The 25,486-nt window shown below is 35.2% G+C and overlaps 1 protein-coding gene across 1 annotated transcript in view; it reads left to right on the top strand.

The window, feature by feature from the left end:
• LOC117578387 (neuronal acetylcholine receptor subunit alpha-7) overlaps positions 1-24,686 on the top strand; it is a 69,869-nt gene extending 45,183 nt beyond the window's left edge. The window contains exons 5-13 of the mRNA XM_034263823.2: positions 8,498-8,833; positions 9,075-9,150; positions 12,590-12,784; positions 13,997-14,083; positions 15,819-15,928; positions 20,794-20,945; positions 21,044-21,166; positions 21,301-21,439; positions 22,510-24,686. Coding sequence (XP_034119714.1) covers positions 8,498-8,833; positions 9,075-9,150; positions 12,590-12,784; positions 13,997-14,083; positions 15,819-15,928; positions 20,794-20,945; positions 21,044-21,166; positions 21,301-21,439; positions 22,510-22,662 — 1,371 coding nt within the window. The 3' untranslated portion in view covers positions 22,663-24,686. The remainder of the gene's footprint in view (positions 1-8,497; positions 8,834-9,074; positions 9,151-12,589; positions 12,785-13,996; positions 14,084-15,818; positions 15,929-20,793; positions 20,946-21,043; positions 21,167-21,300; positions 21,440-22,509) is intronic.
• The last annotated feature ends 800 nt before the right edge of the window (positions 24,687-25,486 follow it).

Below are 25,486 nucleotides of genomic sequence, written 5' to 3'. Positions count from 1 at the left end.
TTATGGGTAATTTTTTGTCAGAAATTGTCGCGTGTGACACTTTTTATAGTAAAAAAAATCATAATCGGACACAGTTGTAATAATAAATATAAGGTTTTTTGTATGGCTTTTTATTAGCACTATTTTTAGAGATAAGATTGATTTAAGAAACTTTTTCTGTTTTTCGATAAAATATATAAATTCGTTACTTTTGGTTTAAGTTTGTTCATTTTCAAATTTTCAAAGAAAAAAAATACAGAATCATTCTTAGCTTTAATTAAAGTGCTAAACAAGAGTTAAAAGTTTCATCTTCACTCAAAATAAAAAAATCTTTTGGTATATGTTTTTCTCGACATTTTCGCCAGACAATATTTTATAAGCAAATAATATTCAGCAAAAATACAATTATTTTAAAAAGGAATAATCAATTTCATACCTAAAATTCATGAAAATAATGTATTATTATTATTTTTACTATATATTTGCCTAATTAAAATAGATAGAATATTCTTGAAGACTTTGCTTACTACTCAAAGTAAGACGCAACTTTAAATTGCTCTAACAGTTTGTTGGTAGCCTGGTTAGATGCATTTTAGATAACAGTCCCATAAATCTGTTTGAGAAGTAACTTGAGAATTGCCGACTGCAAACCAAAGGGAAATTGTTGCAGTCGAACTTCAGCATAAATCTTTCAATTTTCAGCAATTCACACCCAGTTTGCTCTTATTTACACTTAAGCAGAAAAATATTTATGCGCGTTTCCAGCATTTCTTTCATTTCTGTCGTTATATCCGTGGGCGTATATAAGGCGGCAATGCCATTATATTTCCCTTGGGATATTGAGGCATTTGACACTGGCAATATTTTAACTGCTAACTGCACTCGTAGTTGCATTTCCATATTTTACGTATTCAACTGGAGGTGCAACGAAAGAGGAGGAGGAGGAAGAGTGAGGGCGTTGGTCTCAAAGCAATTTGAAGATTTAACACCTGACAGCTGCTGGTGCAGCTGCTGTTGGCAGCTTGGGTTGAGAGGCGTGGCAAGGACACGACGCTGTTGGCAAAGGCCAAGCGACGTTTTCCCCAGAGCAGCAGCAATTCAATTTGAGGCAGCTCCAAAAAACTGGAAACTGGAACACAAGTGCGAGTGTATATGTGTGAGTGTGTGTTTGGGGAGGTGCAAAGTGTTCTTGAGAGCGTTAAGCATCATCAATTCAGCTGCTTATCAGTGAGACAGTCAACGTCTCTTATCTGTCAAGTTGCCAAGTGATTAAGCTTTAAGCACACCAAACGGAGCCTGCTCAAATGAGCGTGGCCAACGATGGAGCAAGTCGCTGGCAACGATAATCGCAGCTCCTATCAAATGCATTATTATTGCAGCGACAACTTGCCATAATTGCGCTCCAGGGAGGTCAACTGGAAAAGGACACATGACACGAGAACACGAGAAGTGTGAAGTGGGATGAAGATGTGCACAATGCCAGGAGAAACAAAACGAATCCAGTAATAACAATACTTCGGTGTGCGGTGCAGCTTGAAATTGCATTTGAATAAGTCACAATTTATGTGCCACATTGTTCAGCAGTAAGCAAACACATACACACACAATGCGAGTACAAGACTTGGTGAGATGTGCAAACAACAATGGAAGGCAACGTCGCAAAGCAACGCAACGCAACGCAATGCAACTGCCCTGAAAAGTATGCTATGAATTTTATGCTGCACACCTTTGTTTACCTGTCGACGATGGCGTTGATGTTGCTCAAATTAGAATGTTATCATGTTGCAGTTTGTTTACAACTTCTGCTTCTGCTTTTACTGTTCCACTCTTATTCTATATGCTTTACTTTGCCGTGTCGTTTGCCATGTTCACCTAATTCCAGATTCCCGTCAATTTCAGCATCGTTTTTCGGTTTCGTTTTCGCTTTTGCCTACAGGACTAAAAGGCTCTTTTTTGTAAGCGCCACACATGTATTGCATCAACTTAAAGAGGACAGACACCTCTCTCTCTCTGTGTCTGTTTGGCATACTTTTCAACATTTTTCAATGCATTTGGCTTTGCATTTCATTGGGATAGTCATCCCCACAGCAGCTGCTTCTTAGTCACTTTCCCTTTGATTGATGTTGTTGCATGTGCGAATGACTGCGGCTCGAGTCCTGTTTTGTGTCTCTCTCAATCTGTGTGTTGGGCTCTGTCGCTTTCAAAGGCAAACGCTACCAAATGAGTGCAAGCAAGCACACACGCACACATTCTCACACCATCACACAGATACATTGATGTTGATGTTGATGTTGTTGATGTTGATGTTGTTGCTGATGCTGATGCTGTATCCTGTGTCCAGAGCATATTGCTCAATGGCCTGTGCGAGTGTTTGCTCAAATTGGGACAGCACTTCGACAACAAATGACACAACTCCACTTAACGAGCGGAGCACATGGCAAATGTCCATCACCCTCCTCGACAATATCTTCCATCATAAAAGCATTAACTTCTCAAGCAGCCAAGTAGTTGAGCGCCAAATGCACTTAAACACTTTAAGGAAAATTGAAAAAACCCGCACACGTCTAAGCTTATTGAATTCAGTGTTTTTATAGTCGATTAAATTTGATATATCTTTTTAATTTGGAAAGATAAATGAAAATTAGAAAATAAAAATAATAATAATAATAAATTGTAATTTATTCTTAAAAATTGTATTCTACACATTATTTATTTTCCTGCTATTCAATCATCTGAATAGTATATATATTATTTAGATTCGAAACGATAAATATCAGAAATATATGTTTTAATAAAAAAAAGTATTTTTCTAAGGCGTTCTAATAAAGTGTTAACATATTCCAGAAATAATGTAAAGCAATTTAGTTAATTCTTATTTAAATTTTGCTATCTAAGAAATTAAATGGTTAATCTTTATCCAAGAAGGGCAATTTTGTCAAAACTAGTGAATTCTGATTCCAAACTAATGAATCGTAGTTTATTGCCGCAAAAAGGGAATTTAAAGAAGTGTATATTTTAAGAGTAATATAGTACCACACGGTTTAGCTTTTTTATTCAAAATGAGTAGCGGGTATCTCACAGTCGAGCACACTTGACTTATCATACTTTAAATTGTTAAACTTCATATGTTAAGACTTGGGGCTATTTTCCCAAAAATAATCACTTTGTGTAGTTTATCCATGATACTCTCACTCATAGTTTACTACCACAAAATAGAGAAGATAAAGAAGGCATAATTTATATAGTTTAACTGTAAATCCATCCAACAAATGACTGTAATTGTCGTTGAAGCCATTGGCATTGGCATGCACAGTTTGGCACGAATTGATGGGCTTTATGGGCCACAACGGCTTTTTGGTTTAATAGCTAAGCGAGTGAACATTGCGTAAATACTTCAGAATGGAAGTCAAGTTTTCAAAAGTCCTTGAAAATCATGCGACAACCAGCTGAGTGTATGTGTGTGTGTTTGAATATGGATGATGATAAAAGCGTAATTTAATTAACTGAACGCGAGCGATGATAGAAATACAGATACAGATAGAAATACAGATACACAGCAGCCAGCATCTCTCCCTCTCGAGCTCTCGACTCGATATCGAGGTTATAGCCCATTCATATATAGTATGCGTATGCGTATGTACATTTTATACACTCACATATAAGAAGTATGGTATATTATATGTGTGCCGCCTTGTAAATATTTGCCGGCAGCTGTCATTTTGATAATGGAGTTTCAAATGTTTGCTATTCATGCTCATAAGCACATGTTTGTAAGTCCTATGCAAGGGCCTAAGCAGAGCTCCCCCTCCGAGCCCATCGCGTCTCTCCCTTCGTCTCGCATCTGTGTTTGCTCACGAAGAGAGCTAACCACATGAACACAACCTCCTCCTCGTCTCGACTCGCATTCACCACTCTCACACACATATAAAGCACGTCCATTGCTTAAAATATGCAAAAAGGACCACGACCACACGAACGCATTCGCCCATGCTTCTATTTAATTGCATTTTAAAAGCACGCGAACCTCGCAGCTACAACTTTTTGTTGCCATTTTTCAATTAATTCGCGTTGCGAAAAACTCTCAAAATTCTTTTTAATTTAATTTGAAATGTGAAATGCATGTCGATCTCCATTGAAAACTATCGATCGATTCGCAAAAACTTTTTCAAACTTTCACTCAATCCAATTTCCAGTTGGTCAATTAAAAATAATTACTATGGATTACGGAAGATGAATGAAATTATTTAATATCGAAAGTTTTTTTGTTTTATTATTTTCTGAAATTATCAATACAAAATCAAAATTCAATAAAGAATTCTAATTGATTTAAATATTTCTAATTGATAACTTAAAAATACATAAATTAATTCAGCAATGAGTTCAAAGTAAAGTAATTTTAAAGTACAAACTGAGTTAAGTAAAAATAAGTTAGAAAACTACGGTTGAGTTTGCTCGATTGTGAGATACACGTTACACATTTTCAACAAAACCATATTCTAAAATTATACCTAAAAAATAATATATCGTAAAAGACTTAAATATACCAAGAGCTACATTTGGTATATTGACAAAGTGCTATATTAAAAATATACCATATAGTACAAAATATACCAGATTGTCAACCAAAGTTGCTAAGATTTGATTTCAGTAGGCGTACTACAAGAACTAGGGCTTGACAAAATTTTAAAGAAATTTGCAAAAATAATTATATTTACATCTCTTATAGACCTGCACAAATATCTGCAAAAGTAAAGTGCACTATTATTAGTTTAGGAAAATATCCAATTAACTAATTTTATAGAAAAGTCCAAAATCTCAGAGATGAGTGCAACTTAATAAAAGCATTTTGCAAAACTGTGTTAATCGCAGAATGACAAATGAAGCAGCTCTATAATCGGTTTCTGCAAAGAGTCTGAAGAAAAAAGATACGCTAAGAAGGCGAAGATAAAATGCAAAAAATATACATAGCAAACAACAAACAGAAAAAAAGGACAACTCCCAAGCGCATCAATTAAAAGGCAGAGACAATGCGAGGCGCAGATTAATTGGCGTCAATGAGTAGCAGACGAATAGAAAAGCGGGAAAGAAAAATGGACCAAGTGAGAGACTGAAAAGCCAAGAAAGAGAAAGAGAGAATGGAAGATAAGGCAAGCGAGTAAGCGGCAAGGACGAAAAGTGATTAAGTAGACACCGGCAGTTGGGAAAAAGGCATTGGAGGCATTGCCGCCAACAAAAGGCCGAGCCATATCAACGGATATCAGCGAAAATGAGTAATGAACTCGAGTTGGAGCCAAGCGGCAGAACAATAAGAAACTAGGTCTCTCTATGTGTGTGTGTGTGTGTGTGTGTGTGTGTGTGTGTTTGTGTCTGTGTGTGTGCGTGGGGAATGCGCTACAGTTTTTTGTGTGTGTTGTTGTTGCCTTTGCTTCGCCTTTTTAAATTCCCAGAACGCACCACATGTCAATGAACTACTGCAGCCTGTAACTGTATGAGTGTGTCAATGTGTGTGTGTGTCTGTGTGTGCTTGTGTTTTATAAGTGTGGGAATATATGCAAATTATACACAAGCCAAAAACTTGTCTTTGGGCAGTGAGCAAGCGCCAAGCAACGCCTGTAACTTGGCTGTAATAATTTTGCCGTTTGCTTTTTTCTGCTCATTTAAAATTCAACAACTGCCGCCGCTGCCATTTTTACCACTACATTGAAGTGTGGGAATGGGATAGAGAAATGAAGACGAAAAGCGATGGGGAAAAGCGAATGGGGAGCGAGCGAAATGGCGAGCTCGCACTTTTTGAATGGAAATAAGCCTCGTTTATGTTACGTCTGTTGCTCTACAAAAAAACCGACAAAAAAAACAGAATTCCATAGAAGCAGCAAATACATAGCATGCGCCTATCCCTTCGTCCCTCTCCTGTCTGCTATTTATACATGCATGCAACAGCAGCAACAGCAACAACAACAGCTGCAGAGGCCACCGAAGGCGACGACAAATAAGCACCACAATTTCTGTGGCTCCTATTTTGCTATTCGTCTGACTTTTGGCTCGCCTCCCACATTTTTATTTTAATTAAACTTGAAGCAGTTTGCTCTTTATTCCTTTTCTTTTTATTTCTTCCATATGCAGTCATTTGAGTTGTTTTTTTTTTGCTGTATAATTGAGTTGAAAGTTTTAGTAGAACTGCAAATGAACATGTGTAGGCAAATACGACTTGCACATAAATGTTGATAAAGAACGGGTGAAGTAGTACATAATAAATAACTAGGAAGTTGCTTAGAACTACCTTCAGACTTTTACATTTCTTTGAATAGTAAATGCGAAAATCATCATGAAAACTTTAGCATGTTTCTCTGAATCTATTTGGTCTTGAAAAAATCCCGAATGCCAATATTAATAGTGCTTAATTTCTATGAAATTTGCAAAATTAGATAAGAAAAAGGCAATGTAAGGGGTGGAAAGTAGTAATTTATTGATTTGAATTTAATTAATATTTAAGTTTTTAACAATTCTGAATTGTTAAACAAATTTAAAAAAATTTATATTCATTTTTAAGAAGAATTATTATTTTATTTGAATTTATATATATTCTTAAATAGCGTGTCCGTCTGTCCATATGAACATCTAGATCTCAGAGAATATAAGAGAGAATATAACTTTCGTCGGCACTTCTAATTTTTGTAAGCAGATCAAGTTTATTTCAAATTTTGGTCATACCTGCTTTGGTTAACAATATGATACATTTTGTTCTCAATGGTATTTGTTGAATATAGTATATCAAGATATCAAAAATAACATTCGTTATATTTAATTCTTTTTGAGGTATATACATTTGGTATATTTCAAAAATAATTCCGTACTTTTCTGCCTTACCTTAAAATGGGTAATAATTAGAAAAAACAATATTAAATTGAATTTGATTGTACTACTACAATGGAGATCCAATAAATGCATTCTATAAGCATTGTATAGTACACGAACCTTCCATTTTATATTTTGAAAACATTCTCGCACTCACTGCAAGCAATAATCCGAGCAATATACAATGAAACGCAACGTGAAGCGCCGCAAAAAAAAAGCGTGGAAAGCAATTTGGACAATCTGGACGATTGAGCCATCAGAGCGCATTATGCGCGGTGGTCGTCACCTTCCTTTGCTTCTTAACAAAGCTAGAGCACAAAAACCAATTTTCGTTCTAATTTGTTGAAAACGAATTTGATTAGGTTGACGCTACACACACACAGGGGAAAAAGGAAAAGGACAACTGAATAGCATAGCGAACTATGCAGCGTTCAATTTGTTTGGGCTGCGGTTGGAGGCCAACAAAATGCATTTGAGAGCGTACACAGCGGACAACAGCGGAGAGCTGAAATTGAAGCTACAATCAAGTGCAATAATGTAATGGCAGTTACCGAGTGAGATAGAAAGAGAGACTGAGAGCGAGACCGAGAGCGAGAGAGCGTGTGGCGAAGTGATGTTATGACCACAATATTACGTGTTCTGTGTACACTTCTTGCAGCATCCTGATTTGACGGCAACTCTGTTAGCCGCAGCTTGCTTTTATTTGTCAGCAGTTCGATTTCCTCACCAAAAAAAAAGAAGCCAAAACTTATTGACGATTGCTATGTGACCCAGCTGTTGGGTAGGCTGCTTGTTTGTCCGGGCTGCAGGACGTTTTTTTTTTTTTTCTTTTTGCTGGGCACTGGCCATTGCTCCATTTCATTTTACCGCATTTCTGTCGCAATTTTGCTGCCACTTTTGTTATTTGTTTGTTGCTGGCGCATTTTGTGATTGCACTTGCAGCTTGCGCACAGTTCATACCCGGAAATTGCTCTGGCCAAAATATTTCTACAATGCCCAGGCTCAGCTTTCAGCGTGCTCTGCAGTCTGCACACTCATACACACACTCACACACACAGACTCTATGCATTCCTTCTCTTTGCTAGTACTATGTAGTTAAGCGCCCAGAGATTTGGTTTTTGGCAGTTCTCTGGCCCGTACGCCTATGAATATTTCAGGCATTTAATTGTAAATTACACATTCGCCCTGTGTGCACTTTATGCATTTTTTACAATTGTTTGCGAGCTGCCGTCGCTGTTGTTGTTGTTGTTGCTGTTGTTGTTTTCATTGTAATGCGCGGATTTGGCCATTGGGCCACGTGCCTAGGGAGAGGCTTTTATTGGGGTCTGGTTACGGCGTATTTAAAAATTTAACCCGCTTGATTAAAGTTCGCGTAAATTGAAATGGTTTCATTTGTATTCTGTGTGTGTGTGTCGCTTGCTGCTCTTCAATTATTCAGCAATTTGATGGATGATGAAAAATCCTGTGGAGTTCATAATGCCCCACGGACTTAACTGCATAAATGTGTACATATTTGACATTATTGTGAGCTGCATAAATTAAATATACTTAAATATTGATAATCAAACGAAAGAATTAAATTATATGACAATAAGTTGTAATTTAAAAATCTCGATAAAGATTATTTTCACATAACTGATATCAAAAACGTTTCTATTCGCAGGATGAGAAAAATCAATTGCTTGTCACGAATGTGTGGCTAAAACTGGAGTGGAACGATATGAATCTCCGCTGGAATACGTCGGACTATGGCGGTGTCAAGGATCTGCGCATTCCCCCGCATCGCATCTGGAAGCCCGATGTCCTCATGTACAACAGCGCCGACGAGGGATTCGATGGCACCTATCAAACAAATGTTGTGGTCCGCAACAATGGGTCGTGTCTCTACGTGCCGCCGGGTATCTTCAAATCGACTTGCAAAATCGACATCACGTGGTTCCCGTTCGATGATCAGCGCTGCGAGATGAAATTTGGCAGTTGGACCTATGATGGATTTCAGGTTTGGTTCAGTCGACCGAGTAGGCAAAAAGCAAGGCAACCTCAGGGAGTACTGCTCAGCTCGTAGTTGTTATGCTTAAACTATAAAATATTTGCGTACATTTTTTTTTTGTGTTTATACTTTTATGATTTATTGAGAAGAAGAAGTTGAAGAAGAAGAAGGAAGTTAAAGAAGAGGAGGAGGAGGCGGAGCGATATATATATTTATATTATTCTACCCTCTCCCCCCATTGTAACTAAAGCTGGATTTGCAATTACAAGATGAAACTGGCGGTGATATCAGCAGTTACGTGCTCAACGGCGAGTGGGAACTACTGGGTGAGTAAGCCAATGCCAGAACCAAAGCAAGAAACAGAAACAGAAACAGCTAAAGCTAAAGCTAAGGCTAAACCTAAAGCTAAAGACTTATCCATCTGGCTGTTAAGGCCGTCGCTTTGCTTACTTTAACATAAGTAACTCACGTTCTCAGACAAATGAAACGAAAACATACACATTAGAAAAATTGAGAAATAACTGCCACAACTACTAGAGGCATTCTCATTGTGTTCTATATACTTTCATCTATATACTTTTTAAGTGTGTGTGTGTGCGTTTGCGTGTCTGTGCGAAACTCGTTTTCCCGGGCAGAAATGACAAAATGAAAATGAAAAGAAAAAAAAAAAGATAGAAATGAAAACAAAACAAAACGAAGCAGAGCAGGGCAGAGCAGAGCAGAAAAAAAAACAAAACTTATTTCTCATCTTCGTCTTCATCTTTATGTCAGAGATGTTTCTATAAGTTTCCAGAAGAGCACACACACAATGGCTTAGCCAAGGCCTTAAAGCCTTCAAGTACTTCGAGTACTTGTGCAAAGTACTCATCTCATGTCCAATCCCCCCTCCACCGTAAACCACCCACCAAGAACATGGCATAAATATTTCTCACTCAACTCTCTAAACTGAAGCAGGGTTCAGGTTGCGAGCTAAAGTTCCGAACTCGTTCCGTTCGAAACTCATACTGTTAACAAAATATGAAAAGATAAAAGTGCGTTTCGCTCGACAATTGATTGAATACTTTTTGCGCCAGTGCTGGTCAATTTAAATGTCAATCAATCGGCTGCTTTGAACGCTCTCCATCACTGTTGCTCACATCTTAATCATCGACGCGATTCCCAAATGCAATTTCGAGGCAAATGAATACGGAATGAAGTAATGCACCTAATGAACCCTGTGTTATATACATATGTACATTTGTTACTCTCAACTACTCTTCTTATCTATATTCTGTACTTTACTACTGTTTTCCTTCAAGTACACTCAAACTACCAAAATACCACACGCTTATCCAGTGTTCTCCCATTCACTCACTCCAACAAAAAAAGAAAATATTAAAAAAAAAAATTCAATTCGATTCGATAAAAAATAAAACTACTTGGGCGCTTTAACTTTTCAAGACCGAAATAGCCGCGTAAACGTTTCGTTTACCACAGATCAAATTAAAAAGAAATACGATCAGTGGTGCAGCATCATTTTTGTCTAAATAAAGTCAATGATATGCTGCCCCAACTGTTTGTCTCTCTCTCATATATAAAATCGCCCCTATGCAAGAGGTAAGGTCTGGCCCGTTTATGCATTCCCTTAGAAGTTTTCTAATCTCTTGATCTCTCTCTCTATATATATCTCAATTTTTACGAAGCTCTTATGGCATGAACAAGTTCCGAAAAAAAGAACTTTAATGAATGCTGTTTAGAAATATAATATTGTACGTAAACAATACAATAAAACTATTGCATTTTGTGTAGCGTTAAGTAAGCTAAGAAGGATAATCAAAGGATGAATGAGACTATCAAGCTTCTTGAATGAGACTGTGAAGCTACTATTCATTTTTCACTTTAATTACACTAGCGCAAATACTGTAAAAGAAATTTAGCTAGAACTGCAGACCATTTTGATTGCTTTTCATTTTCAGTTGCATCACTTTTTCAGTCCTCAAATGGTTTTTAGTAACTTTTGATTACTTCCTAAGGTCATGCGATTTACGAAAAATTTAGGAAATGTTGTCGAACTCTACAAAAAAAAGGAGAAGCAAAGTGAAATTAGAACTAAGGGAAAGCAGAAAGTTGTAAATTGCACTTTTCCGCATAAAATGCCAAAGCAGCTAACTGCGCAGTCCCTCAACCACACACAGATACAGATGCAGATACATTTACAGATACAGACAAAGACACAGAACAAAACTTTTGTCCAGCATTCACTTAACCATTGAAAGAAGAGATTTGGTCTTTAGTTGGCTACAACCACGCACCAAACCAATTAAGAAATTAAAAGACAAATACAAATACATTCCCACCAAATACATACACACATTTAAGCAGCACTATAAATTAGCAGATGCATACAGTCAAACACTAACACACACACACACACATACAGAAAGAGTTGAGAAAAAGCAGCAAAAATGTTCTTTGTTCAACACTGGCCACAAAAGTTCACAACATACAAAAGTGCTGAGAAAGTTTGTGCAACAAATTTTATTTTTACTCCTTTTTTCTTTATTTTCTCTTTTTTCTTCTTTCATGCATTCCTCTGCAGCATTTTATTTTTATTTTCTTTTTTTTTTGATTTCATTTGGCTTTTGTTTTATTCGCTGCGTCATTTTTTTAGAAGTTTTGTTAAGTTTGTTGGCTTGCTTAATGTTTTTGCTTCTCTGGGCGCATTTGCAGCATTTGCCTTTAGCGGTTAGTTTATGCAAATAATTTGGAGTTTCACTAGTTTTCATTCAGAGTCCAACGAGCGAAAATGTTAGCCGCCATTTTTTTTATTGTATTTAAATGCTTACCAACTACCAGAATAAGCCCTTAAGTAATCTGGGAATAATTTAGGGAAATTATTTAGCAGTGAGATTATTGCGATTAGAATAGAAAGCAAATGAAATTGGGCACTTTGGTTGCCCAGTCGAAGTGAATTGTTAGCTTAACTTGTTCGCATTCCGCTTTCCGCATTCCGCAAGATTCAGTGTTAAGTAACCGCCCGCTTTTGAAATCAAAATTCTGCTCTTGCATTTAACTATTTGTATTACTTTAACTAACTTGCTAGTATTTCACAACTTGAGTAAAGTGCTGAAAGTTTTGAAAACATGTTTGTCTAGAGCAAACTCAGTCGGCGCTTACTTCAAATTAGTTGCTCGTATGCAAATAAAACTTTTACTGTAACTACATACCGTTACGCATAGTCGTAGCTACCCTTGCAATCCCCTTGCAGCCCCCCTCTAACCCCATACACTACACCCACCCAAAAAACACGCTCAACTTTTTGACTACACTTAGACAAAACCACAGCATGCACAGAAAAGGTTTTCATACTCAAGTACAAGTATATTATACTCGTGTCTACTTCACTTACTTATAAGCTCTATCAACTCTATAAATACATATTCTATCTACTATATATATATATATTCCCTACACACACCCACCCATCTTGAGCAAACACTCTTCTAAACTACTTGTAGCGAACGCTTCATTTTACTCTCGCTTTACTCTCTTACGAACTTACTCTATTCTATTCTACTCTCTACTTACTACTCTACTTACTCGTAATTGCCTGTATGCCATGCTCAATATACTCAATATACTATACATACTATAGACATAAAGCTCAGACAAAAGGTCCAAGTAAACGCTGACACAGATACAAGAAGAAGTTAACCGAAATGCAAACGAAATATTTCATACATTTTACTAATCTCAACGATCTTTAAACACAACCACAACTCGCAGGTGTGCCCGGAAAACGCAATGAGATTTACTACAACTGCTGCCCGGAACCGTATATTGACATCACATTTGCCATTATCATACGACGACGCACTCTGTACTATTTTTTTAATCTGATCATACCCTGTGTGCTGATTGCATCGATGGCTCTGCTCGGCTTCACACTGCCGCCGGATTCGGGTGAAAAACTATCGCTTGGTAAGTTGAAAGGAATTGACGCTAATAGGGTATTAGACCAAGTGCATCTGCTTTAACGATGCGAATCTATGATGCAAAAGTTTACACCAAAGTTGCGTCACGCGAACAACTGTTTGGGAATGAAAAAGTAAACAGACTCAGACAGGATATAAAAGGCAAATAGAAGCAAATCAATCGAAATTGATAAAATTAATAAATTATGCGTCACTCAAAGCGAGGCAACTTGCTCCGCGTCGATCATATTTCTATAAAAAATTGTCAAATTTTTCGTTTTAGCGATTATCTTTAAGCATTTTCACTTTTTCGTCTTGAGTTTTTTTTTTTTTAAGTACTGCAAAGCAATTTGAAATAATTTTAAAGTGTCAATATGTGTAAGTGTGAATGATCAGCTGATTTCTATCGATAACACACTTTTTTCGATAACCGAAATACGGTCACATTTTAAAAATTATTGTCGCATTATCAATGATGCGGCTCCATTAGCCGTCCCTCTCTTACACACAGCCGCTTAAGAAATGAAATGGTGAAAAATTCTAAAATTCTATAACAAGGACTAAATTTATTGAAATGGCAAAGTAAAACTGAGTGTTGAATAGTTCCAATAAATTACAATATGAATCTACACTCATGTACGTAATACAAATAGTGTAAGGAGCTCAAGATGTGCTTCGAAAAGTATTTGCCAAGTACTCTTTATAATAATGACAGCCCCTCGCTAAGAATTTAAAATAAGTTGGCGCTGTCGGGGCAAAAATCCCTCCTCAGCATGTCGTTGCCAATGCCGTTGATGAGTGCTCGGAGAGCAGCCTGACGAGCATCGAGCATCCAGTCTTGTGCCTCGTGCCTTGAGCCTGGCTGACGTCGCACATTAGTCGTTATTGTCGGGCCGTTGATGAAGGGTGATGATGACGCCACGCCACGAGACAGCTGAGCTGCTTGGCTGGTAAACAAACTATTGAACTTTTAATGCTGCGATGGCTGCTACAAAGTATCTGAGTTATGTTCAAAATATCCCATCTACATAATAGACGTTTCTGGGTGGGAAAAAGACAAGTCATGAGATAAGTTTCAGTTCAGTAAGCACTTATTGATGCGAGGCATCTTCACGTAATATTATCCTTATTGTTGTGTGTGAAAATAAATGTACACTTTTTTAAACATATATTTTTGTAATCTCTACTCAACATATTTCTTTTTTGTGTATATATTTAGGCGTCACGATCTTGCTCTCGCTGACCGTGTTCCTCAATATGGTCGCTGAGACAATGCCGGCAACATCAGATGCAGTGCCTCTGCTAGGTAAGATCATTTTGTTTGCCAAATTTGCTGATGGTATTGTTTACTCTACTATACTATATTATATGTAATCCTCGTTATCCTATTATTGTGTACTCGTATTCGTATATTCGTATAATCGCTGTGTCTTCGTTCGACTTTGCTTTTGAGTTCGTGTGTTTATCTGTTCACAGTTTATAGAACCATATTCAAAAGAAAAACAAAAAAATTTACTACAAACATCATAAATCTAAAGTTGCAATTACAGTTCCACTCATATATATTCATATTCATGCATTTCTAAAAATGATTTTATAAATTCCAAGTAAAATCCGATGATTTTATAATATTAAAACTTTGACACACATTTAACATAATGGACATGCATCGGCAACATTTTGATTATACAACAGCAGTTTCTTTGGCTCTAAAGACAGACTCTTTGGTTTGACTTTAGAGCGACTAAAGAAACTGCCAGCTGATGCTAAAAAAATAATAGTCTAAAAATCTGTAGAGAAAGAAAAAAAAAATATAAAAATAAATAATACTTAAAAGGGCATATGAATGATGCAGTTAATAATAACAATAATATTTAGAAATTAAAAAAAAAGAAAACAATGCAATACTAAGAATAATATTTATAATCCCAGATATGATACACTGAACACACGAGTTGGTTTGATAAATGCACACACATTTTACAACCAGTTACTTGCACGCTATAATCTTTTCTTTTGGGCTCTTAAGATCAATATCAAGTATTCTCTTATATACTCATAGAACTGTATTTAATCTATAGGTTTCTTCTAATCAAATAAATATTTAAACATTAAACTGTATCTTAAACAATACTCCACATTTAAAACCGCGATAATTTAAATATATTAAAGGTAAAAATTAAAGAATTCGAATGAAGAAAATTGCATTAATTGGTGAAGAAAAAACCTATGGAAAATACATTCAAATTGAATTGATTGAGCTTTAAAATTGCTTCAAAATTTCTTTAAATTCAAATTTAAATTTTCGGCCAAATTTAACTATTTCGATTCCAATTCTATATACATAAAAATATCTTTAAAATCAAATACTTACTTAACTCTATTTGATAAACGTAATATATCTAATTCAGTTTCTGGCATACTTTTTATGGGTGTCTAATTCTACTATAATTATATAATCACTACAAATACTATTCCAATTAAATCAGTTTACAAGTTACATGTGTGTGTGTGTTTTTAAAATGATTTCTTTTCGATTCAATAAACATATTTGCTATGAACAATAAAGTTAAAACGAGTAAAACGTAAAAAAAAACAGATAGTAAAAAATTAAGATAGAAGATTTGCATTTTACTATAAATACTAACTCAAATATTGTATATATCTCTGCCTTTTTTCTTTCTTTCTAAAAAATTGTAAACCTTTTGCCAAACTACTATCAATAATCAACCAACAAATATAAAACACTGAATGAATTCTGAACGAAATATGCTACCCTGAACTATGCTCGACAAAAAAACAAAAAAAACTAACCAAATCGAAAATTCAACTAAAACAATGATAAACAATTCAATCGATACGAAACCACAAAACAAATAAATAACCATTTGCACTACAACAACCACAATAACCACTCCGAATTACACTCTCAAAACTCACTCAAACACACCCATCGATAAACGATGCAAAAAAAAAAAAAAAAAAATACAAAAACCAAAATACTATTTTATATATTGACAACACGCCCAACCAACCAACAGGTACATATTTCAATTGCATAATGTTTATGGTAGCTTCATCCGTTGTGTCAACGATTTTAATATTAAATTATCATCATCGAAATGCTGATACGCACGAAATGTCCGAATGGGTAAGTTTCAAACGGGTCATTTACCAAAAAAAAAAAAAAATAAAAAATACAACCAACCAACAAAATCAAATACCAACTTACAACTCGTATCCAAATCAACTAACAACAAAAAAAAAAACAACAAACAACTGCAAAATGCGACCATCACTTATCATAGCCTCCAGCAGTCGCAGTAGCAACGGGAGCAATCTCCATTCCTGGACACAAATCGTCGTCCTGGAGCAGGACTTGCTCGCCTGCTGCTCCGCTGTCCACAGTCTCGCATAGCATTAGCATATTTTCATATGATTTATCTCTCTAGAGCCACTAACAAACCGAGACAACTGCATATCGCATATCGCATATCGTACTCTATATATACTCTATATATATATAATTTTGAGAAATGCGCAAAATAATTTATGTGTTTAGTTAGAGAAATGTTTTTGTGTTTACTTGTTTCTTGACATTCTCGTTATTTAGTTATCGCTGTTACCCCTTGTGTTGTATTACTCATTTATTAAGTACTCTATATTTGTTTTGTGTTCGTACAAAATTATGCCACACCTTGATCAGCAAATACAATTTTAAATGTAGCTACCGCCCCAACAAAAAAAAAAAAATATTGCTATAAGCTTACATTTTTGGTGTATTTCCGGATGAGTGAAAACGATACAATTTTCTATTGAATATTGAAATATTGAATATTCTGAAATATTCAAATACAGTATAAAACACTTTTCGCATTTACCATAAATTATTATTTTGTAACGAAGAAATCCGTGAAATCATCAAAAAATAAATGCAAATTTTGCTAGTTGCTGCACCACAAATATATGTTTGTTGTTGTTATTATGATTGTGCAATTATTATTGCTATTCCACCCAGTTTGTTGTCGTTGTTGTTGTGTTGTCGTATTAAAAACATTTTCATTTCCAAATCATTTGCTATTCGAGAATTTTCGTTATGTTATTGTGTGTTTATTTAAAGCCTACTTAGAGGCGCTTTTGCAAGCAAGTTTATTTCTTGTTTTTTGCGTTTGTTTTAGAGCTGTGTACTTAGCCAAAAAAAGAAAATAAGAAGAAAAAAAAAAAAGAAATGTCAGTTATAGCCCAAATGTGTGTGTGACCCAAAAGAAAATGAAAAGCATCGCAAATATTGTAGAAAACTGCAAAATACCAAACCCAATGTGACGGACGGATGTACAGAGTTCGAAATGAATGTTGTAACTAAGTGTATTAACTAGCCAACATGTCTGCCACGACTGAGTACTGAACGTGTCTACTATAAAATAATTTATGTAATGAAAAATATCGTAATGTTGATGTTGGGCCCATAATTTTCTTCTTTATGTAAGCTATGTCACTCTGTACAATTCTCCATCACAGCCTCCATCTCCTCCTCCTCCCTTGCCCCGCAAATGCCTATCCACAGAACCTGCTATCTAACTACTAACTTACTAACAACCCATCACTCGGAGCCCTTTACGCTTCCGTTATCGTCACCAGTTGCACAATTTCCATTAGTTATTCGTTTTTCTATGACGTAACGTAAATGTGCAGTCCAGTTAATTTAATATTCAACATTCTATCAAATGATATGTTGTACTCTAAATATGTGTAAATAAATAAATGTGTGTATATATATTTAAATATTCAAATAAATGTAAAGTAAGTGAATGGTTTGTATGATACTTTGATGGAATGCTTTGACTGCTGAACTTAGAATTTAAGGGACAAAGTGAGGACGCTATAATCGAAAGCAAAGAACAATGTTTTAGTTTTTGATATGCATATTTTATACGAATAGCTGAAAAGCAATTTATTGACAAAGTACTTGTATCCATATCGAAAATGGAATATCAAAATCAAAAAAGAATATGATAGTATCATACACATCAGTTTTGAAGTGAATTGAATATGGCCAAGATGCCAAGTGGAAAGCAATTTATTCACATTATTGCAATTGCATGAAGAGCATAATGGAAAGTTCGAAGAACTGTAGAAGAAGTTTGGCTCACAAGTTGGCTCCAAAAAAGGGACGCTAAACCGAATGCAGCTCAGTGGAAGTCGATTGGCTTTTAAGAAGTCAGTCACATGAAAAGTTCTTGGCATGCATTTCGCCCCAAAGAAATGTGGACAGGCACTTGTACCGCCTCGACATGCAATTGAATTTGGAGCAATTGAAGGAAAACCCCCAAATCAAGTATACACACAGTGAATATACTATAGAAGAGAAAAAGAAATACACATTCAAAATGTGGCAGCTAGGCGACAGTTGGCCCAGTTGCAAGTTGTCGTGACACGGGCATGAAAATTGAGCCAATTGGCAACGCAGGCAGGTGCATTAGAAATGTGGCAGCTTAGGGCACATAACATCTACAACAGTTTGGCGCGCGCGCTCCTCCTCTTCTGTGATAACAACAAATCAATTTGCACAAAATTTGCACAAAGCGAAACGGACGAAATGGATAGAAAAAATAGAAAACACTAGAGCAAATGCGAGAGAGAAAGAGGAGGGAGAAGAGTATCCTTTTGCACAGCTGCGGTCTGTGGCCATGTCGCATATCATAGACGGGACGATATGGATACCACTCGTATGCCAATGCCAGAGTGCTCCATGCTCCATCGTGCTCCATGCTCCATCCATTCGATCGCAGTCAAAACTTTGCATTTGGTTTGCATGCCACGTCCTCGAGCGCATTTCCATGTTACCATCGCTTGTTAGCGAAAACCGCCAACCGTCAAAGGAGTCCAACACACTGTGGACTTCGAGGGGGAAGAGGGGAGCATTGAAGCGGCTGGAGTCATTGCAGCAGATGTCAACGTGGCCTGAGTTTTAACCAACTGCAGAGGGGAGGAGCTGAGAGGTGGGACAAAAAACTGTCCTGAATGAAATGCAGCTTAGCATGACAAACTCTCTTTGGTTCTTAGTTCCCTGTTTTTTGCCCTTGTTCCTTAGCTGCTTTTTGCAGTTACATCAAAAACAAACTGAGTTTTGATATCTAATATGAAAATAAGTTACGAGACTTTGATCAATGATTCATTCATCATAAAATGATTTCCGTCGTAAGAAAAAAACCTTGAATGAGTTTTTTGTAAAAGTTCAACAAATAGAATTTAAAGATATCAAAATGTCAACTTAATTTTCTTGTAGTGATAAGGCAGAGTACTGAAAGTTGAAAATAATCTGAATGTATTTAATACGTAAATTGAAAGAGAGCAGGCTAATAAAAAGAAGTCAGAAAGCTGCAGTCGAGTGTGCTCGACTGTGGTATACCCGCTATCCGTTTTGAATAAAACCAATTTACCGAAAAAATACATCAATATACCAATAGTGGTATTATTTTTTAAAAATACCGAATTATTAAATCGAAAGAATACTTATATCGACGATCGTGGCTATATCGCCTCGGCTATTGACGCTGAAAAAGAATATATGTATATACTTTAAAGGGACGGAGTAGCCTATATATGTCTGTGACATACATTTGCTGGACCCACAAAGTTATAATACCCTTCCACCCTATGGGTAGCGGGTATAAAATCTAATAACTAATAACTAGTTGAACTTTAAAACATGCTGTTTTGAAGAACTTAATGAACTAAAAAATTAAAAACAAAAGAAACAAGGTGTGACCGAACTTTATTAGGTTTATAGAAATAAATTTCAGTATTCACAAAAACTATAATTTATTTCAAAAACAGAAAACATAGGTCAATTATTTCTAAGCCCACTTTTGTATAAATTATTCATAAAATAAATTAACTAAAAATAGTGTGGATAATAACAACTTTTAAAACTAAAAAGGTTTTCACTAAGTTATAACAAATTTGCGCAGTTTTTATTTGTAGCTCTTAATAGAAATAGAAATACCAAAAGACAATTAAGTTTTTGTTACCATTCTATAGCAAATACGAAATTAAATAGCTTTAATGCAAAACTTGTTGCGTTGCGTTATTAGAAAGTCGTCGACGGCTTTGAGAAAAGGAATGAATATAAGTTTGAGTTTGAGAGAGGTGAATATGTGCGAGTGTTTGGATTATTTATGGCCAAAGCACAATCGAAAGGCGTTCTAAGAATGTGTGAATGAGTACGAAACATACATCTGCATACGTGTGTGTATTTGTATCTCTCAGCGATAATACTAAATTGTTGTGCTGTGTTCTTATTGTTGCTCTCGTATTTCTACATATATTGTTGTCTATGTCGTTGTCGTTGTCGTTGTTGCTGTGTCGTGTTATGTTGTAAATCATAAATTTTGCATGCTTCATAGCTATAAATAAACAGCAACCCGCTGCCATGGCGCAAAGCAGATCAACACCGAAAGGCGCACATAAATATTATTATAGCTAAGTGTAATAGTAACGCACCAGCAAATATCATACCAAGCAGGCAAAACTGCCAGCACCAAAGCGACACTTCCCAACACTAATCGACACATCGGACAGACAGACAGACGGACAGAGAGACAGCCACTAAACGACGACAACTACAACAATTTGTGCCCCAACGAGAGCACTCGATGGGGGCTTATTGTTGCTATAGTTGTAATCAAAATCAAATATAAATCATAATTGTGGCATGCGTGTCTATGTGTCTGTGTCTGTGTGTGTGTGTGTGTATATGCTTCACTGTTCATGCAAAAGAGCAATAAATCGTTGGCAGCCCAGTAAGTATGCCACACACACAAACACACACGCATACACGAAATGGACAGACAGACAGACGGACAGCAAGACGGTGAAATTCGCATATGCAAAACACATACTCGTAATACACGCATTTGGAGTCGAGTCAGCCTGCAGTTCCGTCTACTAAACGTTTCAATTTCCACCTGCCACATGCCACACGCCACTTGCCACTTGCCACTTGCCACACGTTAGATTCGCATCGTATTTTTATGCTGGCTACCATGGATATTGCGCATGAGTCGACCGGGACGACCGCTGATATTGGAATTCCCGACAACGCCATGCTCGGATACATCTTCCGAGCGCAAGCATCAGATACTGTCCGATGTTGAGCTGAAAGAGCGGTATATTATGCAATGATATTGAAAGCAACTCAATGATCTGTTCATATGCTAAATTACCCTTTATCTCTTTTCCCCCTTAACTGCCTGAAATATCGAAGGTCCTCCAAGTCGCTGCTGGCCAATGTGCTCGACATTGATGATGATTTTCGGCACAATTGTCGCCCCATGACGCCCGGCGGAACACTGCCACACAATCCGGCTTTCTATCGCACGGTTTATGGGTAACAACAACAACAATAACAACAACAACAAACCACACACAATGCACAGGCTAATCTCGCTTTAGTGCTATGCCCAATAAACTTATGCCACTCACACCCCTCTCTCTCTCTTTCTGTTTCTATCCCGAACTCAGGCAAGGCGACGATGGCAGCATTGGGCCAATTGGCAGCACTCGAATGCCCGATGCGGTCACACATCACACGTGCATCAAATCATCAACAGAATATGAATTAGGTTTAATCTTAAAGGAAATTCGCTTTATTACTGATCAGGTAAGTGCTTCCGTTGTCATTCTGCCAACTAGTTTTCTTCCTCTATCTGTACTGCTTTAATAAATTATATTCTCATAAGCATTATTTTAACCAAGATAAAGAAAGAACATTATTAAATTTCGATTGGATTTTCATACTTAGTCTTAAGCGCTGTTCCCAGATGAGCGAAAACGCAACTGCGTATAAAAATCGCCCTTCAAAATATAGGCAGAATATTTTTTCGCACTGATATCGGTTAAAACGATCACATGGAAAAATATGATAAGCGTGTGAAGCATCATTTATTCAAACTGTGGAGTCGCAGGACTGCATATGAAATGTAAAATAAAAAAAATATTTTAACCAAGCTGCAATAAAATTTACTTGGCATATTATCGTCATAGAAATAGGAAAAATTCAGTTCAATAATTTAATTTATTTAGTATACGAATGTTTCAGTGGTGTGTCCATGATTTTGTTTGTTTTTTTTTTACATTTTCGTGTCAAATTAGGCACAAAAATGTTAATAAAAAGACGGTCACTCTAAAATTTGTATAAATTCGCAGGTAATTTATTCCGTTCATCTGGGAATAGCGCCTTAATAAAAAAGATTCAAGATTTAAAGACTTTCACATAAAACATTTTAATTGGAAATTCGAAAACTTGGAATTTGACAAACTTTCCACAATACAATTTATCATATCTGTCTGCATATGGCAAAATAGCAAAATATTTAAACCTTTTTCTCAGCTTTGGGATTTTGGCGTACAAGTCAATTATTTAATTCATTTTCAATTTATGAAAAATGCATTTAAAAAGTTTAATGCATGCTAGTTTGTAAGCGCTCTGAATCTATTTATACTAGTATTTAATGCATATGAATTTTTGCACATTACTTTATTGTGACAGAAATTAGATTAAAACTCATAGTTACCATAGAATAATTAATGGCATTTAGATAAGTTTTGTTGACACTTGAAACCAATACCCCAATTATTTTTGCTTCTTTTCTCTCTCCAAATCTTTAACAATATCTCTATAAATTATATAAATATACAAATATGAAATAATATAATTGCAACAATATATAGCTACGTAAAGATGACGAGGACAATGACATTGCCAATGATTGGAAATTTGCAGCTATGGTCGTTGACAGACTGTGCCTTATCATATTCACAATGTTCACAATATTAGCCACAATAGCTGTACTACTATCAGCACCACATATTATTGTCTCGTAGCCATATGGGCGAGGTGGTTATTGTTATTGGTTTTATTATAAAATCAATTTGTTAATTATTAAATTAATAACGAAACTTTTTAAGTAAGTTTAAAAACGTTCAACAACAAAAATCAACAAAAAAAGAGAAAAACACTTAAATAAAAACCATTGACTAAATAATACCAAAAAGAAAAACCCAAAAAAAAATCTATAAAACACAATAATTTAAACATAAAACGAAAATTCATTTAAACAAGTCTTTAATATAAAATTAAAACAAAAAAACAGAGACTTAAAAACAATATAAAGTTGTTTACACCTTTTTAATTAAAAAAAAACTCTAAAACTATTAAAAAAAATCAACTTAATCCTTTTGAAACCCCTAGATACCTACGACTTTCCAAACTGTTACTCCCAAGTCAGTAATTAAGTTTCTTCCAAAATTTAAAAAAAAAAAAAAAAACAAAGAATGAAACGGGTATATTTTCTTTATAGATTTGTATATTTTACAATTTAAGAGCAATTTTTCTCGAAATAGACAACAATTTCCAACAATTTTTTAGTAAACTTTTAAGAAATTGCAGTATAACTCGTATATAAAACCAAAAAAAAAAGCAAAAAAAAAAAAAAAAACATTTCGAAGACTTCATTGTATACGCTCAATTTCGTTTTGGTTGATATTGAGCTTTATAAAGGGAAATACATAGTAGAAATTAAATGGATCCAAAGTGTTAGGCGAAACCCAACCTTTTTTATTCTGGCTCTCTTGCAGGATTATTAGAATTACTGAATTCTCTGATACTCTTCTCGATCATTATTCAAGTCACTTAGTATGTGTAGTTTTCCAGATTTTGTCATAAGATCATCGAATCCAATGCTTCCAAAACAGTCTTGAAAGGAATTGGACTAAACACATAAGATACAAGTTCCATCTGCATTTCTAAACAGAACCAATATTGACGATCTACATATCCAATGAATTGTACGTAATATTCCTTGAATCCGCTCTTTTTATTTTTAGTTCAACTCTAAACAAATCCGTAAACAAATACCTTTCCCCAAAACTTAAAGCATATACAAAACCAATAGAATAACCCATCCAACAAATTGAAATGCAAAATCCAATTGGAATTTCAAAATTAATAAAATATCACAAAAAAATGAATAACTTAAGTGAAATCAGAAATGTTCTAGAATGCACTTTCAAATCGATTTAATGACTTTGCATATTTCTTTTAAGAAGTATGGAATATTCTTAAAAATTGATTTGGAATCGGCATTCAGAACTTGTCTGTATATCACATCGGAAAAAAAGAATGTAAAATGAAATCACTCAAATCTGTAGGTCTTACCTCAGATATAGTAAAAGAAACCAAGCCCAAGGCGCGCACAACAAGTGAAATGCAAATAACTGAATTTCATCTGATTGTGAATGATCGAAACCGAAATCGAAAATACAAATTGAGAAAAATTGAATGGTTGCGAGCAATAATATCTGCGTGTTGATGAATTGCATGATTTTTTGGTGATGCAAACAATGATCGATCGATCCATTGCATAGATACGAACAAACAGATATCTAAGCAAAAGTTCGCTTCTTCATTGCATTGAGAACAGCGAAATGTATCTGTAACTGTAACTTACAACTTTCGGTATTCCACATTATTTTTGATTTAATTCTCAGATTTGATTTCAATTTTCATTTCACTAAACAACTATCTATAAATAATTTTTGATTATCTTTAACAAAAATGAATACTGAAACTTGATACAAACACCAAAATGCATACAACATGATTCAACACATCCCAAGGATGAATATACTCACAAAATACCAAAAATATACAAAAAAATATACCAATAACAATGAACATCATATTGAACACAAAACATGTCCGGTGCATGGCAAATTGTGTGCTTTGCTTTAGTATTGAGAGCAAAACCTAAATACTTACATATAATAAAAAACACAAAACACTTATTAAAAAGAGAGAGCTTTATACGTATAGAGAAGATCACTAAAAAAAAGACAAACAAACAAAATGAAAATCGAATATCAAGATTCATATGGAAATTAATCTTACTCGCGAATATACTCAATTATTAGATGATCTTTCTTCCACGTGGAATCCATAGATCAATAATCATACAGTACGAGCATTTTATTGTCCGCAAACTAGCCAAGCACACAATTTCTGTTCATGCGGGTCTGTTTCGAATTCCCTTTCATCGTCAATTCCACATAAATGTGAAATGCATACTTTTAGGCGAAACTTCAAGTTTTTCTTATTTTCATATACATGCATTAAAGTATGTTTTGCACGATATTGTGAAATCAATACGAAAGTCGAATTCGAAATTCAGGTCTGATTAAACAAAATCACACATAGCAAAACAGAAATCTTAAAAATTACGATCGCATCTGAGTCATTTGAGCAACTGCAATGAAGATAGTTTTTTTAGAACATTCATGATTCTAATCTTGACCGTGATCTTGCAGTTCTCATGAGATTCTCACATGCTTCTAAACAAAATCTAAACTAAACTAAACTATTTTCACAAAATAGCATTATTTTTATAATTTTTAAGTTACAGCAATTCTGCTTCTAATTGTAAATCTTGTGCATTGAAAACAATCAGAATTTTTCTTTGAATATAAAAACAAAACAAATACCACAACAGCAACAACAAACGAAAAGAAACAGAGAAAAATACAAATATATGAATTAAATAATAATACGATTACCAAACCATAAGAAATGTCATACAATTAAACTAAGCTTACAATTACAATTACAAATTACACACATAGATATCTCGTTATTAAGATTCTATCCAAGAGC

This window comes from Drosophila albomicans, chromosome 2L, assembly GCF_009650485.2.
Source record: "Drosophila albomicans strain 15112-1751.03 chromosome 2L, ASM965048v2, whole genome shotgun sequence".
NCBI classification, from domain to species: Eukaryota; Metazoa; Arthropoda; class Insecta; order Diptera; family Drosophilidae; genus Drosophila; species Drosophila albomicans.
This window is presented reverse-complemented; position numbering and strand designations above follow the sequence as displayed.